This window comes from Bos indicus, chromosome 28, assembly GCF_029378745.1.
Source record: "Bos indicus isolate NIAB-ARS_2022 breed Sahiwal x Tharparkar chromosome 28, NIAB-ARS_B.indTharparkar_mat_pri_1.0, whole genome shotgun sequence".
NCBI lineage: Eukaryota > Metazoa > Chordata > Mammalia > Artiodactyla > Bovidae > Bos > Bos indicus.
In genome coordinates, this window is record NC_091787.1 from 22,822,998 (window position 1) to 22,841,573 (window position 18,576).

The 18,576-nt window shown below is 38.7% G+C and overlaps 1 protein-coding gene across 8 annotated transcripts in view; it reads right to left on the minus strand.

Annotated features, from left to right (window-relative positions):
* The window catches only part of CTNNA3 (catenin alpha 3), a 1,976,430-nt gene that overhangs the window by 486,540 nt on the left and 1,471,314 nt on the right, over nt 1-18,576 (minus strand). For all 8 annotated transcript variants that reach the window (XM_070781776.1, XM_070781778.1, XM_070781775.1 and 5 more), the window contains one exon: nt 18,352-18,552. In XM_070781776.1, the coding sequence (XP_070637877.1) occupies nt 18,352-18,552 (201 nt within the window). The remainder of the gene's footprint in view (nt 1-18,351; nt 18,553-18,576) is intronic.

The following is an 18,576-nucleotide window of genomic DNA, read 5'->3' on the forward strand; positions in this document are numbered from 1 at the left end:
TCTGCCCATGGACATCTAGGTTGCTTCCAGGTCCTGGCTATTGTAAACAGTGCTGTGATGAACATTGGGATACACGTGTCTCTTTCAATTCTGGTTTCCTTGGTGTGTATGCCCAGCAGTAGGATTGCTGGGTTGTATGGCAGTTTTATTTCTAGTTTTCTAAGGAATCTCCACACTGTTCTCCATAGTGGCTGTACTAATTTGCATTCCCAAAAACAGTGTAAGAGAGTTCCCTTTTCTCCGCAGCCTCTCCAGCATTTATTGCTTGTAGACTTTTTGAAGCAGCCATTCTGACTGGTGAGAGATGGTACATCATTGTGGTTTTGATTTGCATTTCTCTGATACTGAGTGATGTTGTGTATCGTTTCATGTGTTTGTTAGTCATCTGTATGTCTTCTTTGGAGAAATGTCTGTTTAGTTCTTTGGCCCATCTTTTGATTGAGTCATTTATTCTTCTGGAATTGAGCTGCAGGAGCTGCTTGTATATTTTTGAGATTAATTCTTTGTCAGTTGCTTTTTGTGCTATTATGTTCTCCCATTCTGAAGGCTGTCTTTTCACCTGGCTTATAGTTTGCTTCATTGTGCAAAAACTTTTAAGTTCAATTAGGTCCAATTTGTTTATTTTTGCTTTTATTTCCATTACTCTTGGAGGTGAGTCATAGAGGATCCTGCTGTGATTTATGTCAGAGTGTTTTGCCTATATTTTACTCTAAGAGTTTTATAGTTTCTGGTCTTATATTTATTTTTTTAAATTTTTTTTAATTTTATTTTATTTTTAAACTTTACATAATTGTATTAGTTTTGCCAAATATCGAAATGAATCCGCCACAGGTATACCTGCGTTCCCCATCCTGAACCCTCCACCCTCCTCCCTTCCCTCCCCTCCCTCTGGGTCGTCCCAGTGCACCAGCCCCAAGCATCCAGTACCGTGCATCGAACCTGGACTGGCGACTCGTTTCAAACATGATATTATACATGTTTCAATGCTATTTTCCCAAATATCCCCACCCTCTCCCTCTCCCACAGAGTCCATAAGACTGATCTATATATCGGTGTCTCTTTTGCTGTCTCGTACACAGGGTTATTGTTTCCATCTTTCTAAATTCCATATATATGCGTTAGTATATTGTATTGGTGTTTTTCTTTCTGGCTTACTTCACTCTGTATAATAGGTTCCAGTTTCATTCATCTCATTAGACCTGATTCAAATGTATTCTTTTTAATGGCTGAGTAATACTCCATTGTGTATATGTACCACTGCTTTCTTATCCATTCATCTGCTGATGGACATCTAGGTTGCTTGCATGTCCTGGCTATTATAAACAGTGCTGCGATGAACATTGGGGTACACGTGTCTCTTTCCCTTCTGGTTTCCTCAGTGTGTATGCCCAGCAGTGGGATTGCTGGATCATAAGGCAGTTCTATTTCCAGTTTTTTAAGGAATCTCCACACTGTTCTCCATAGTGGCTGTACTAGTTTGCATTCCCACCAATAGTGCAAGAGAGTTCCCTTCTCTCCACACCCTCTCCAGCATTTATTGCTTGTAGACTTATGGATTGCAGCCATTCTGAATGGCGTGAAATGGTACCTCATAGTGGTTTTGATTTGCATTTCTCTGATAATGAGTGATGTTGAGCATCTTTTCATGTGTTTGTTAGCCATCTGTATGTCTTCTTTGGAGAAATGTCTATTTAGTTCTTTGGCCCATTTTTTGATTGGGTCATTTATTTTTCTGGAGTTGAGCTGTAGGAGTTGCTTGTATATTTTTGAGATTAGTTGTCAGTTGCTTCATTTGCTATTATTTTCTCTCATTCTGAAGGCTGCCTTTTCACCTTGCTAATAGTTTCCTTTGATGTGCAGAAGCTTTTAAGTTTAATTAGGTCCCATTTGTTTATTTTTGCTTTTATTTCCAATATTCTGGGAGGTGGGTCATAGAGGATCCTGCTGTGATGTATGTTGGAGAGTGTTTTGCCTATGTTCTCCTCTAGGAGTTTTATAGTTTCTGGTCTTACATTGAGATCTTTAATCCATTTTGAGTTTATTTTTGTGTATGGTGTTAGAAAGTGGTCTAGTTTCATTCTTTTACAAGTGGTTGACCAGTTTTCCCAGCACCACTTGTTAAAGAGGTTGTCTTTAATCCATTGTATATTCTTGCCTCCTTTGTCAAAGATAAGGTGTCCATATGTGCGTGGATTTATCTCTGGGCTTTCTATTTTGTTCCATTGATCAATATTTCTGTCTTTGTGCCAGTACCACACTGTCTTGATAACTGTGGCTTTGTAATAGAGCCTGAAGTCAGGCAGGTTGATTCCTCCAGTTCCATTCTTCTTTCTCAAGATAGCTTTGGTCTTATATTTAGATCTTTAATCCATTTTTAGTTTATTTTTGTGTATGGTGTTAGAAAGTGATCTAGTTTCATTCTTTTACAAGTGGTTGACCAGCTTTCCCAGTATAACTTGTTAAAGAGATTGTCTGTTCTCCATTGTATATTCTTGCCTCCTTTGCCAAAGATAAGGTGTCCATATGTGCGTGGATGTATCTCTGGGCTTTCTATTTTGTTCCATTGATCTACATTTCTGTCTTTGTGCCAGTACCATACTGTCTTGATGACTGTAGCTTTGTAGTATAGTCTGAAGTCATGCAGGTTGATTCCTCCAGTTCCATTCTTCTTTCTCAAGATTGCTTTGGCTATTTGAGTTTTTTTGTATTTCCATACAAATTGTGAAATTATTTGTTCTAGTTCTCTGAAAAATACCGTTGGTAGCTTGACAGGGATTGCTTTGAATCTCTAGATTGCTTTGGGTAGTATATTCATTTTCACTATATTGATTCTTCCGATCCACGAACATGGCATATTTCTCCAACTATTGGGGTCATCTTTGATTTCATTTATCTGTGTCTCATAGTTTTATATATATAGGTCCTTTGTTTCTTTAAGTAGATTTGTTCCTAAGTATTTTATTCTTTTTGCTGCAATAGTGAATAGAATTGTTTCCTTAATTTCTCTTTCTGTTTTCTCATTGTTAGTGTATAGGAATGCAAGGGATTTCTGTGTGTTGATTTTATATCCTACAACTTTACTATATTCATTGATTAGCTCTTGTAATTTTCTAGTGGAGTCTCTAGGGTTTTTTTATGTAGAGGATCATGTCATCTGCAAACAGTGAGAGTTTTACTTCTTCTTTTCCAATCTGGTTTCCTTTTATTTCTTTTTCTTCTCTGATTTATGTGGCTAAAACTTCTAAAACTATGTTGAGTAGTAGTGGTGAGAGTGGGCACTCTTGTCTTGTTCTTGATTTTAGAGGAAATGCTTTCAGTTTTACACCACTGAGGATAATGTTTGCTGTGGGTTTATCATATATAGCTTTTATTATGTTGAGATATATTCCATCTATTCCTGCTTTCTGGAGAGCTTTTTATCATAAATGGATGTTGAATGTTGTCAAAGGCTTTTTCTTCATCTATTGGGATAATCATATGGCTTTTGTTTTTCAATTTATAAATGTGGTGTATCACATTGTTTGATTTGAGAATATTGAACAATCCTTGCATCCCTGGGATAAACCCCACTTGGTCATGATGTATGATCTTTTTAATATGCTGTTGGATTCTGTTTGCTAGAATTTTGTTAAGGACTTTTGCATCTATGTTCATCAGTGATATTGGCCTGTAGTTTTCTTTTTTTGTGGCATCTTTGTCTGGTTTTAGTATTAGGGTGATGTTGGATTCATAGAATGAGTTTGGAAGTTTACCTTCTTCTGCAATTTTCTGAAAGAGTTTGAGTAGGATAGGTATTAGCTCTTCTCTAAATTTTTGGTAGAATTCAGCTATGAATCCGTCTGTTCCTGGGCTTTTGTTTGCTGGAAGATTTCTGATTACAGTTTTGATTTCCATGCTTGTGATGGGTCTGTTAAGATTTACTATTTCTTCCTGGTTCAGTTTTGGAAGGTTATTCTTTTCTAAGAATTTGTCCATTTCTTCCAAGTTGTCCATTTTATTGGCATATAGTTGCTGATAGTAGTCTCTTTTGATCCTTTGTATTTCTGTGTTGTCTGTTGTGATTTCTCCATTTCATTTCTTATTTTGTTGATTTGATTCTTCTCCTTTTTTTCTTGATGAGTCTAGCTAATGATTTGTCTATTTTATTTATCTTCTCAAAGAACAATTTTGGCTATGGTCTCCTTTGCTTCTTTTGCATTTATTTCTGCCCTAATTTTTATGATTTCTTTCCTTCTACTAATCCTGGTGTTCTTCATTTCTTCTTTTTCTAGTTGCTTTAGGTTGTAGAGTTATGTTTGTTTGACTCTTCTCTTGTTTCTTGAGGTAAGCGTGTATTGCTATGAACCTTCCGCTTAGCACTGCTTTTACTGAATCCCATAGGTTTTGGGTTATTGTGTTTTCATTTTCCTTTGTTTCAATGCATATTTTGATTTTTTTTTTATTTCTTCTGTTATTTGTTGGTTATTCAGAAGCATGTTGTTTAGCTTCCATATGTCTGCATTTTTAATAGTTTGTTTCCTGTAGTTGACATCTAATCTTACTGCATTGTGATCAGAAAAGATGCTTGGAATGATTTCAATTTTTTTTTTTTTTTTTTAATTTACCAAGGCTAGATTTATGGTCCAGGATGTGATCTATCCTGGAAAAGGTTCTGTGTGAACTTGAGAAAAAGGTGAAATTCATTGTTTTGAGGTGAAATGTTCTACAGATATCAATTAGTTCTAACTAATTAATCCATTGTATCATTTAAAGTTTGTGTTTCCTTGCTAATTTTCTGTTTAGTTGATCTTTCCATAAGTGTGAGTGGGGTATTAAAGTCTCCCACTATTATATTGTGTTACTGTTAATTTCCCCTTTCATACTTGTTAGCATTTGCCTTACATATTGTGGTACTCCTATGTTGGGTGCATATATATTTATAATTGTTATATCTTCTTCTTGTATTGATCCTTCAATCATTATGTAGTGTCCTTCATTGTGTCTTTACACAGTATTTCACAGTCTATTTTATCTGATATGAGTATTGGTACTCCTGCTTTCTTTTGGTCTCCATTTGTGTGAAATATCTTTTTCCAGCCCTTCACTTTCAGTCTGTATGTGTCCCTTGTTTTGAGGTGGGTCTCTTATAGACAGCATATATAGGGGTCTTGTTTTTGTATCCATTCATCCAGTCTTTGTCTTTTGGTTGGGGCATTCAACCCATTTACATTTAAGGTAATTATTGATAAGTATGATCCCGTTGACATTTATTTTGTTGTTTTGGGTTCGAGTTTATACACCCTTTCTGTGTTTCCTGCCTAGAGAATATCCTTTAGCATTTGTTGGTGAGCTGGTTTTTTGGTGCTGAATTCTCTCAGCTTTTGCTTGTCTGTAAAGCTTTTGATTTCTCCTTAATATTTCAATGAGATCCTTGCTGGGTACAGTAATCTGGGTTGTAGGTTTTTCTCTTTTGTCACTTTCGGTATGTCCTGCCTTTCCTTTCTGGCCTGAAGAGTTTCTACTGAAAGATCAGTTATTATCCTTATGGGAATCCCCTTGTATGTTATTTGTTATTTTTCCCTTGCTGCTTTTAATATTTGTTCTTTGTGTTTGATCTTCGTTAATTTGATTAATATGTGTCCTGTGGTGTTTTGCCTTGGGTTTATCTTGCTTGGGACTCTCTGGGATTCTTGGACTTGGGTGGCTATTTCCTTCCCCATTTTAGGGAAGTTTTCAACTATTATCTCCTCAAGTATTTTCTCATGGCCTTTCTTTTTGTCTTCTTCTTCTGGGATTCCTATGATTAAAATGTTGGGGTGTTTGACATTGTCCCAGAGGTCTCTGAACTTTTCCTCATTTCTTTTAATTCTTTTATAGTTTTCCTCTCTGCTTCATTTATTTCCACCATTCTATCTTCCACCTCACATATCCTATCTTCTGCTTCAGTTATTCTACCATTGGTTCCCTCCAGAGTGTTTTCGATCTCAGTTACTGCATTATTCATTATTGATCGACTCTTTTTTATTTCTTCTAGGTCCTTGTTAAACATTTCTTGCATCTTCTCAGTCTTAGTCTCCAGACTATTTATCTGTAACTCCATTTTGTTTTCAAGATTTTAGATCACTTTTACTATCATTATTTTGAATTCTTTTTCAAGTAGACTCCCTATCTCCTCCTCTTTTGTTTGGTTTGGTTGGCATTTATCATATTCCTTTACCTGCTGAATATTTCTCTGTATTTTCATCTTGTTTAGATTGCTGTGTTTGGGGTGGCCTTTCTGTATGCTGGAAATTTGTGGTTCCTCTTTACTGTGGAAGTTCCTCCCTGTGGTTGGGGTTGGACAAGTGGCTTGTCAAGTTCTGCTGGTTAGGGAAGCTTGATTCGGTGTTTTCATGGGTGAAGCTGGATTTATTTTCTCTGGAGTGCAATGAAGTATCCAGTAGTGGGCTTTGAGGTATCTATGGGTGTGGTGTGACTTTTGGCTGCCTTTATTTTAATGCTTAGGGTTATGTTCCTGCATTTTTGGAGAATTAGCTTAGTATGTCTTGCTCTGAAACTTGTTGGCTTTTGGGTGGAGCTTGGTTTCAGTGTAGGTATGGAGGCTTTTGGATGAGCTCTTGTTGATTAATGTTCCCTGGAGTCAGGAGTTTTCTGGCGTTCTCAAGTTTTGGATTTAAGCCTCCTGCCTCTGGTTTACAGTCTTATTCTTACAGTAGCCTCAAGACTTCTCCATCCATACTGCACTGATGATAAAACATCTAGGTTAATGAAGAAAAGATTCTCCACAGTGAGGGACACCCAGAGAAGTTCAGAGTTACATGGAGAAGAGATGAGGAAGGAGGGAGATAGAGGTAACCAGGAGGAGAAGAGGGGGAATAAAAAGGGGAGAGAGCAATCTATCCAGTAATCAATTTCCTATGTGCTCTCTACAGTCTGGAACACCCAGAGAGGTTCACAGAGTTACACAGAGAAAAGAAGAGGGAGGAAGGAGATAGAGGTGACCAGGAGGAGAAGAGGGGGAGTCAAAATGAGAGAGACAGATCTATCCAGTAATCAGTCCCCTAAGTGTTCTCCACAGCCCAGAATATCCAAAGAGATTCACAGAGTTGGGTAGAGAAGAGAAGGGGGAGGGAAAAGATAGAGGTGACCTGGGGGGTGAAAAAGGAGAGTCAAAAGGGGGAGAGGGCAATTAAGCCAGTAATTACACTCCTAAGTAAAGCTGGGTACTGAATATTGGATTCTTAAAGGTACAAAATTGATAACAAATACCAAAAAGCAAAGATTAAAAATATAGAGTAGAGGTTAGACTCTCAAAAATACAATATTAAAAAAAAATCACAAAAATTATAAAAAATTTATATGAAATTTACTTTAAAATTAGGGTCTTTTTTTTGCAAGGTAATAATAGGTTATAAAAATGAAAATTAAAGGAGTAATAAATAATGCTAAATTTTTTTTAAATTTTAAAAATGATAATAGTAATACATATCTAGGAATTTCTCTGGAGCTGTTGAGGGCAGTTCAGGGTCAGTTCAGTTTCAGATAGTTCCTTGTTCCAGCTTATACTTTTTCTCAAGGTCTATAGGTCCCTTCCAGTGTAGTCGGTGCTTACTACAGGGTTTTCATCTGTTGCACCTGTCATTTCCAAAGTGGTTCCCTCTTTTTTGTTTATTTTGGCTTCCTCTGTTTGCAAGTCTCTTCAGTGTCTAATTTCCTCCCTGACACAAGGGGGTGACGATGGTCACTTATATAGGCTCACTTGTTCAGTTGTGCTGTGAGGAGAGAGGAACACTGCAAACAAATATCACTGGCGCGTGTGAGGAGTGCTTGCAGTGTCTGGGCCACAGCAGGTTTGCCCCTGCTCACAGCGTGTGTGTTTTCCTGGTCGACACTGCTCAGGCTCCAGGTCACTCTGCAGGGGAACTGTCGAAAGTGGGTCCTGGGTTGTGTGCACTTCCCAGGTCTAAGTCACTCAGGTTCAGATTCTTGAGTCTCCACAAAGGCACAGACTGGGTTGGGCCTGAGTTTTGTGCCCTTCCCAGGTCCAAGCAGCTCAGACGACCAGGTGCTTGGGGAGCACACTCTCCCCAGGTGGGTGGTGTGTCTTATCACCTCCCCGTCCCAGCTGCTCAGTTTCCTGGGTGCACAGCAGGAGTGCTGAACAGGTGTGCCCTGTGTCTCCTCTAGGGAGCTGATCTCTGGCTGCGACCTTCCTGGTGGATGTCAACCGTCCAGGATCCCAGGAAGACTTGGTTAGCAACCATGAGCCTGCTCACAATTCGGTAGAGGATGCGGTCTCTGGGGCAGTGATTGCACCTTGCCTTCCGGCTCTGGCTGTCACCCGCCTGCCTCTCTGCCTCCAGCCGGGGATGGGCGGATCCGTAGCCAGCTAGCTCTCCTCTGGTATTCGCTCAGTCCTTCGTTCTGTGAGCAGGCCTAGCAGTGCCTTAGGTTAGAGCTTTCCATGGGAAAATTCTCTCTCTCTCTCTCTTTTTCTCTCTCTCTCTCTGGCTATCCCACAGTTTGGATTGCTATCTCATGTTAGCTCCCTCAGATTGTCCTCAGGACATTCAGCACAGTCCTTACCCCAAGCAACACAGCCGGCACCTACTTGTCAGCCCCTGCTTGCTGGTGGTGGACCAAGTGTCTGGGCTAATTCTCATGGGATTTGCAGTTAGGCACATTATCTGTGGGGGTTGTTTTTTTTTTCCCCTCCCGATTATGTTGCCCTCTAAGATTCGAAAACTCCCCATAGACCCATCAGTGAGAGGGTTTCCTGGTGTTTGGAAACTTTTCCTCCTTCACAACTCCCTCCCCTGGACAGGTCTCCATACCTAATTCTTTTGTTTCTCTTTTTATATTTTATATTTTGTCCTATCTCCTTTTGAAAACAATAGTCTGCTTTTCTGGGTGCCTGGTATCCTCCACCAGCGTTCAAAAATCGTTTTTGGAATTTGCTCAGTGTTCAAATGATCTTTCAATGAATTTGTGGGGGAGAAAGTGGTCTCCCCATCCTATTCCTCCACCATCTTCAATGCTATGATTTTAGAAGGTACTAGTCTGCTCTGTGGAGAAGGCAATGTCACCCCACTCCAGTACTCTTGCCTGGAAAATCCCGTGGATGGAGGAGCCTGGTAGGCTGCAGTCCATGGGGTCACTAGGAGGCGGACACGACTGCGCAACTTCACTTTCAATTTTCACTTTCATGCATTGGAGAAGGAAATGGCAACCCACTCCAGTGTTCTTGCCTGGAGAATCCCAGGGACGGGAGAGCCTGGTGGGCTGCCATCTATGGGGTCGCACGGAGTCGGACATGACTGAAGAGACTTAGCAGCAGCAGCTGTCTGCTCCACTACAAAGAATTTCTAGTATAGATTAACTTAAAATGAATGAAGTCAAAGTTCCCACCCCTTTAGATTTCAAACACAATGATATAGTTTGGTACAGTATTATAGTATTTGAATAATAATATAATATTATTACAGGCCTGTTAATATTTTGTCATTGTTGTTAAAGAAAGAAAAAAAAAAAAAAGAAACCACTGAATGGTCCATTTTTCTACTTTTCACAAGGTTTCATAGACACCTGCATGTTTATTTTGCCACTATCTTGGTAATAGAATCACATTCACATCATAAACTCTAAGGCACATCGTCTCTGAAAGATATTTAGATTTAAAGTGGTGTCATAATATCTCATTTAATAAAACTACAGGGCATAAAGCATTATTTTATGCTTATTTTTAAACTTTTCTAAGCCATCTGAAAGAAATGGGTTTGGAAACAAGCTGCTGAAAGGCAGTGCTCTTGTTTGGGTGATACGGGGGGAAACATTTCCATTGTCCCAATACAGATAATGACCAACCATGTTGGTAAAATTAATTTCCCTTCTCTGGATCCTTTCACTCCCTTGTTGATGCTATTCACCTCCTCCCCCCACCACCCCCACTTCCCTTTGCTCACAGACTCCAAAGCCTTTTTTGTGCTGAGACATCTGCAAGTATGAGAATCTAACTATGAGGCAGAATCTGTTTCCATGAAAGCTCAGAGGCCAGTACTTGCCCCTCTCTTCCTTGCTGATCACCAAGGTGTTGGCATTTTATTTAAACTCTGCTCATATGATGTGTCTGCTCAGGAAGTCCCTTCAGGGACAGTGAAGCAAAAGCAGGCATTAGCTCTGGATTTATTCCAGGGGTGGAAGTATGTAGAATATGGTGGCAAATGAAAGTACCATTTGTGGGGTCCAGTGTCATCGTGGCATGATGCCAATAATGGCATTAGATGTTCACTGAGGTCTGGAATGGCAGCTCAAGCAAAGCTTCCTTGGGAATGGCCAACTGGTTCCTATATGCAGCATCCCTTGCAGTCTGTCTGTTTGCTTATTCTCTAGTCTTCCTGTGCCTGTGTGTTTGTTTATAGTTAGATTCTGTTGTTTGCAGTCTAGAACTGAAACTGAGACTTTATTCCTAAACCTCTTACATGTAAGTTATTTTACTTCCTATCTATTCCTGACACATAAAGGCCCATAAAATAAATCTGAGTTCATTTTTTTACAGAGTATGTGAAAATAGGATCAGAAAGAAAGGTGTGATCTAATTCTCTTTCTAGATAATGTCTTATTTGCCTGGAGAACATGCATCTGTAGCTGATAATAGGAGTTCTAGGGTTTAAGAAGATACAAGAACTCTACAACATCTTTGCATGATGAATATCCACACAGCAGGTCCAGATCCTTTATTTCCTCTCCCAATAACTCCTTCCCTTTAACCCATGCCAATTCATTTCCTCTATTTATAATATATCCTGCATTTAGTATCAGCTTAACAGTTTCCTATTTTATATTTTCCAGATTTGGGAATGTGTCAGCCCTTCTTAATGATTTTCAGAAATCTACCCTTAAGTCCTCTACATCATTTCCTTCCTTGACAATAAAATTTCTCCAATGTGTCAGAACGTATTATTTTTATTAATAAGGCTGTTACTAACAGTGACACTTTAGATTATGCCACATACCTTTCTTAGTATCTAACTGTATCAAAAAGGTCAAACTAGCCTTTGCATTACCCAGTACACATAGGAGATTTCAGTTTTTTGGCACTTTTTTTTTTACAAGTTTATATTTCCAATAACTTAAAATGGCAAGATAAGGAAGTACCCTCAGCCTTTTCCACTAGACCTGGGTTCTATTCAAAGTCAAGTCTCTTTGGAAAGAAAACAGCTTTTTCAGTCAGAAGCTCTAGAGGCTGCTTTCTTCAATTCACAATCTTACTTCAAAATCCTGCAGCAACAGAAGCGCTTGTATTCAGAGACCTGTCTCAGACTGCTACTGTGGGAAGGACTTTGCCCACAAATGTTTCTGAATTTGAAGGCCCGGCGGCTACCCTTTACAGGGATTTGCTGGAACTATTAGTGAAATTAGGTTCAGAGGGATCTTTCAACCGATGCAGTTCAAGGATGGTTTTGGTAAGTAATTGAGTACACAAACGTCATGATCCCTTGTTCAAAAGCTTGCTGCTGCTGCTGCTGCTGCTAAGTCACTTCAGTCGCGTCCGACTTTGTGTGATCCCATAGACAGAAGCCCACCAGGCTCCCCGGTCCCTGGGATTCTCCAGGCAAGAACACTGGAGTGGGTTGCCATTTGCTTCTCCAATGCATGAAAGTGAAAAGTGAAAGTGAAGTCACTCAGTCATGTTTGACTCTGTGGGACCCCATGAACTGCAGCCCACCAGGGTCCTCTGTCCATGGGATTCTCCAGGCAAGAATACTGGAGTGGGGTGCCATCGCCTTCTCACAAAAGCTTGGTAAAGAATCTTTTAAGAATCTGACCCCAGGTTCTCTGAAAAGACCTAATATCTGACTCTGGACAGTAATCAATCACTTCCCTGATCTTTTCTCTGCCCCAGCCTTTGACAAAGTCCACTGCTTTTGAGTGTTGCTTTTTCCCACAAATTGAGATAACTTGTTCCCTTGCTTAACTGTAGTAGAATGTATCACAGTATATCAACCTGTAGTGAATTTTAAATTTCACATTGGGAGAAGAACTTGGATGTTTTTATATTTCCAATAGGGAAATATAAAAATAAATAGTGTGGTACCTGCCTTTAAGGATGTTACAATCTAGTGGGAGCAACTTGTATGTAAATGGCTGATTATGATACAAGGCAACGTGAAATAAGCATTGACTAGAGGACAGGCTCATCCATGGTAACACAGATAATGGAGCAATTAATTCTAACTGAAAGGGAATGAGAAGCTCCTGTGCAAAGGTGGTGGTATTTGAGAAAGTTACACAGAATAATTATAAGTTTTGAGGGGCGACAGAGGAGAAAAAAAGTGTTTCACTGCTAGAACAGAATTAGCATAAGCATATAGGTTCATTTCAAGAGGTTTTTTGTTCTATTTTGTTTTAATCTAGCACCTGCAAGAGACTATATAGTAGGCTCTGGAAGAGATGCATAGAGAAATGACACAAGTTTTCTTTTCTCCTATAGTTTAAGTTTTGTTTGGAGAGAAAAGTCATTTCTATATGAATATATCTGAAGAGTTCATAACATATGGCTGACTGGAACAATGGAACTGAGTGGCAAGTCCTTTAAAATCTACAGCACATGAGATCAAGACCAGCACTTTTTTCAGAAGAAGTAAAAAAAAAATTCTAGGGGACATGGAGGTATGAGCTGTTTCTTAAAAGAAGATAAAATTTAACATGATAAATAAGGGGTATGGATATTCAAAATGACAGGTATGGCATGAACAAGATCTAAATGCAGAAATAATCTTGGCATGCCCATGTGATTGTGAAAGCACCAATTTAGAGTACAAGGTGATTTTGGGCCAACGTAAATGGAGAAGGCAATGGCAACCCACTCCAGTGTTCTTGCCTGGAAAATCCCATGGACAGAGGAGCCTGGTAGGCTGCAGTCCATGGGGTCGCTAAGAGTTGGATACGACTGAGTGACTTTGCTTTCACTTTTCATTTTAATGCATTGGAGAAGGAAATGGCAACCCACTCCAGTGTTCTTGCCTGGAGAATCTCAGGGATGGGAGAGCCTAGTGGGCTGCCCTCTATAGGGTCGCAGATAGACTTCTAAGACGAATTTATCTGGAAAAACATTTTAAAACCCTTAATAGCAGTCAGTAATTCTTATCAATTCCTTTTCCTTTAATAGTTTTCATATACAAAAAAACCTGCATTGTATGAAATGGCAACCCACTCCAGTGTTCTTGCCTGGAGAATCCCAGGGATGGGAGAGCCTAGTGGGCTGCCATCTATGGGGTCGCACAGAGTCGGACACGACTGAAGCAACTTAGCAGCAGCAGCAACAGGAAGAGGAAAGATAGAAATTCATGTTTAGGTAAACTCATCGCCTGAAAAATTCAGGCAGACAAATTAAGTGAGCAAAGCAATCTGAGTATATGATGAAAGATAGTAAAGGATACTATGGCTCAGGTTCAACCAAAAGAAAGACACCACTAGGCTCTAGCCATTATCTAGAGCCATTATCATTCCTATAGTAAACTGTGCTCTAATGTTGCCAGACCCTCCCATTTGTTACAATGTGTCATTAAATTGGAACTATATATATATATATAAGTTGTATAGAACTTTTGAGACCCCAGGGTCTGTAGCCCTCTAGGATCCTCTGTCTTTGGGATTTCCCAGGCAAGAATACTGGAGTGGGTAGCCATTTCCATCTCCAGGGACTCTTCCTGACCCAGGGACTGTTCCCGCATCTCTTGCACTGGCAGGTGGTCTCCTGTGTTGCAGGTAGATTCTCTACCAACGGGGCTACCAGGGAGGACATATACATACATACATATATAAATATGTGTGTGTGTGTGTGCGTGTGTGAATTAGAATATATATAATAGAATACATATATATACATATATATATATATATATATATATATATATATATATATATAAACTAGAAAACAAAATTTTGTTGGTCAAAACCTACTTAGACACATAAGAATTCCCTGGGTCACATCTAGTATGTGGCCCATTGCTTTTTAAACTCTGCTGAACTATAGAGGGTAAAGACTGCTGGAACTAAAGCTTTTGCATTATATTCAATGGCCATTTAAGGTTACAGAACATAGATGCAACATAAGGAAAGTAGCATGTTTTAACTGCTGCTGCTGCTAAGTTGCTTCAGTCGTGTACGACTCTGTGCGACCCCATAGAGGGCAGCCCACCAGGCTCTCCCATCCCTGGGATTCTCCAGGCAAGAACACTGCAGTGGGTTGCCATTTCACACAATGCAGGTTTTTTTTGTATATGAAAACTATTAAAGGAAAAGGAATTGATAAGAATTACTGACTGCTATTAAAGGTTTTAAAATGTTTTTTCTAGATAAATTCATCTTAGAAGTCTATCTGTTGTTTAAACTGGTAACAAGTAAAATGTACAACAAAAATTTGGAAATATTTATCGGCTCTGACTTCTTTTCAACTGTCTCATTTGCCTTTAGGAAGGAAAACTGCAGCTATAAGACTCTTCTCCATTCTAACAGGGAAAGGATTCAAGTTGGGCCTGCAGGAGTGCTTGATAAGTGACTCTATCCACCAGCACTCTGCGGTGCCAGTGTTGGATGCCACCGTGATGTCTTGGTCAGGTTCACTTGTGTGCCTGTTGTGTCTTAGTCCATGAGCCTGGCTGACTTGGAAATCAGCTGGGGTTTGAGTGTTTGCAAGAGATGCTTTGGGTCTAGTCAGTTTTTGAATTGATAGTTCATAAGTCACTCACAAAAAATTATGTTAATTCACTCTTGGTTTAGGTTTTTCCCCAACCCAATGTGAAAGAATTGAAATTGATGTTAAAAACATAACTTCTAAGCTTTCACACTGCAATCCAGAAGGCTTGTTACTTAACAAAAAAGCTCATACTCTCTCTCCCCTCTCAGGAATTCCTGACAGGTAGAGGAGCTTAGTAACAGGGCAGAATTGGGTAGAATAAAATATTTCTCTTGGAAATTACAATATTCCGCCTCTGTCTGAATGAAATGCAGCTTCCAGATGTTGCCTCTGTTTCACTGAAAACCCACTGCTAGATTTTATGAACAATGCAAATTCCTGAAATGTAACAAGGCTTCCTAATGCTGAGAAAACATTTAGAAGAGCATCAGATCTTGAAAATGTGCTAATGAGCCACAAAGTCTGATTAAAGCAAAGGTGCAATGTTCCAAAAACATGTTTTGTGATTTAGATAAGTATGGCTTAGGTTTCATCATAGATGTGAGTACTTTAAAGGCAGAGTGTGCAAAGATAAGAAAGTCTCAGTAATAAAAACAATTCACAATAGCTCCTTACTAAGTTATTTTCAGAAGAAAGTGTTAAGATCTGAAAACTGTATAAAAAGGGAAAGAAAGAGAAAAGCAGGCCATTCACTCACTAAAAGATGAACTCTTAAGGTTTCATAACATAAAACGTGACATTTCAAATTATTTAATTTGATGATTATTTATAAATAATAAGCCCAAGTTATGAGCAGATGTGAACAAAGATGAACATCTTCTGTTAATTGTGGAGGATAGAATAGTTGGAAGTATTTTTCATAGACAATATCCCTCTGGGAGAGAAAATCCTCACATATTTCAGCTTTAGTTAAGATCAAACTGATCTAATTAGCATTTTCATCTAATTTATTGCTCAGAATTCCCTTTAGTGAGGCATGCTTTTGATAAATTTCAAGGAATGCTGTTTTCAGAAAAGTTTGAAATTAGACATATAAAACCAAAATGCGAAGCTTTTTAAGATAAGCCAAAACTTATCTTAAAAACTAAAATGACAAAATTGGAAAGTCATAAACTATATTGTTATGTTAATAAGAAGATATGACTTACACAGAATAACAGGATTATTCTATATTTTTGTATTTGGGGCACAGGACATAATTTACCTGGAGAATTTCAATTAAAGTTACACACAACTAATTAGAGAAAAAAGGATTTCTCACTCTTATTACTGAATGATAATGCTGCCATGTTGGTTAGTTACCTTGTAAGGTCATTATAAATCATAGAGGTATTGAAAAAATATAATTAAATGTGTAAATAACCTTGTTCCATTTTTATTTTCTGATTTCAAATGATAAAAATTGATTATGAATGAGTGTTCCCACAACGCATTTCACACTCTGGACACTTTAGAATTTCACTTCCACTTCTTTGCATATGCAGATATGGACTCTACACTGTGGATAATGAAACTATAAATTTAGTACCTCAGACAGGCATTGTGGTATTAGAATGTGTTCACAACACATTATCAATATGATTACAAAACAGAAGCAAGATGTAGGCACAATCTTGGTAGACTTTATCTAATTAATTTCTTATATGGTATTTTTCACTTGACTGAAAGGGGAACCACTGATGCATTCTTCTTTTTACTTACAATTCTATTCCCAGAAGGTAGAAAAAAAATCATATAATGCTGCACTTGATTTTGACCAATAAGAAAGAACCAGTTAAATTTAATTTTAGGGAAGAGATGCCAAACTACTCTAACACAATTATATCCTTAAGCACACCTCATTGATAAAGCAACTACTGTGTACCCTATTTGTGACACCAGGGGCTTTTGAGGAATTAGTATTAGAAATATCATTATCAAGAGTTGCAAAAACACTGCCTTCCTCTTTCCTTAGTATATCTTAAGTGTTTTATTGCTTTAGAAATATTTTCAAAGACTTAATGAGAAAACTATCCATCAAGATTCATTAATGATTTCTGTATCAACATGCTAGAAAAAGAGCAACACTAATCATCAGTTTCCTACAGGCTTTACTAAGCTTACCTTGTGGAACAGTTCTTCAGAACTATCCCTAGTGAAGGTTAAGAAAAGCTTATGTTTTTTAAGTAATTCCAAGGAGCAGCTTCCTCTTTTCCCAAATCACCCATCTTCAATTCCTTCTACCGCTTTCACAAAATAAGTATGTACATCCAAATTTAATACACCCTATATTTAACATGAAGAACAATTCTCTAGGTAGAATCAATGATTTAAGTAAAGAATTTCAAATATTTTAGGAATCATGGGTCCATGATCACCTCATGCTATGAAGTAATTAATAAAAAAAAAAAAAAATTCAACCTGAAGTTTTCACAGATCCTTTAGCCACCTCATGAGAAGGGGTGACTCATTGGCAAAGACTCTGATGCTGGGAGGGATTGAGGGCAGGAGGAGAAGGGGACGACAGAGGATGAGATGGCTGGATGGCATCACTGACTCAACGGACTTGAGTCTGAGTGAACTCCGGGAGTTTGTAATGGACAGGGAGGCCTGGCGTGCTGCGATTCATGGGGTCGCAAAGAGTCGGACACGACTGAATGACTGAACTGAACTGAACTGAATTGAAGGGATTTTTTGCAAGTAAAACTACTGCCTGCTGCTGCTGCTAAGTCGCTTCAGTCGTGTCCGACTCTGTGCAACCCCATAGACAGCAGCCCACCAGGCTCCCCTGTCCCTGGGATTCTCCAGGCAAGAACACTGGAGTGGGTTGCCATTTCCTTCTCCAATGCATGAAAGTGAAAAGTGGAAGTGAAGTCACTCAGTCGTGTACGACTCTTCACGACCCCATGGACTGCAGCCTACCAGGCTCCTCCATCCATGGGATTTTCCAAGCAAGAGTACTGGAGTGGGGTGCCATTGCCATCATGACATAAAAATAGTTGGTTGTCCTCATTCAAATTGTACCCATTGTTTCTGAATTCATATGAATTCAAATGCTTCTTTGAATTTTCTGTAAGTTTCTTAACATTGTTAAAATAAGAATGCCGTTTAATGTGTGATTCAGAAACTAAGCATTTACTTGCTGATTTCAGAAAATATTAACTTGGGTGCCCCAACCAAAATGAAATCTTGGATCCATATTTCTTAAGTAATCAAAGATCATGTGAAAGAACAAAAGAGTGTTTTGCAGAGACTGGGAAATAAGGCAGAAAGCATTTCTCTGAAGACATAGGACAAGTTTGCTCTGCTTAACCAAAGTAAACAAAAACCTGGGGTACCAATTGTACAGCTAAAAGAGGGCTTGGGAATTATAGCATACTTATCACATCTGGCCTAATTATATCTCCAAATAGCTCTAGCATTAATAAACATTCATATATGGCTAAAGTCTGTGAGTAATTTATAGAATGCATATATTTATAAAAAGTTCTTTTTCTCTGATGAATATATTTACTCCCCAGAGATAAATTTAAAATCACATGACCGCAGGATTTAAGCACCTATCAGATAACAGCAATCTATTTCAAAGCAAACTGCACAGACTGAGATTTTCTTTCCATATGTAAGAATATTTGGTAGCTATGTAGATGCAACTATTAGGAAGAGAGCCACTGTTATTAAGGACAGAGACTTACCAGTGCTTGTCAGAAAGTTCACGTTTCTCATCACACCTTCTGTGTAAGCCCCTGGCTCATAACTGTCCATTTCACCTGTGACGATGTGAGCGACTCTTGCTGCCCGTCCTCGGATAGCACCTGCAGCTCGGTCTAGATTATCAGCATCCTGGTCTCTCAGGGCTATGATACATTTGTTGACATCTTCTAAGATATGGCTCTCTGTAAGTAAACAGATCAAATTAG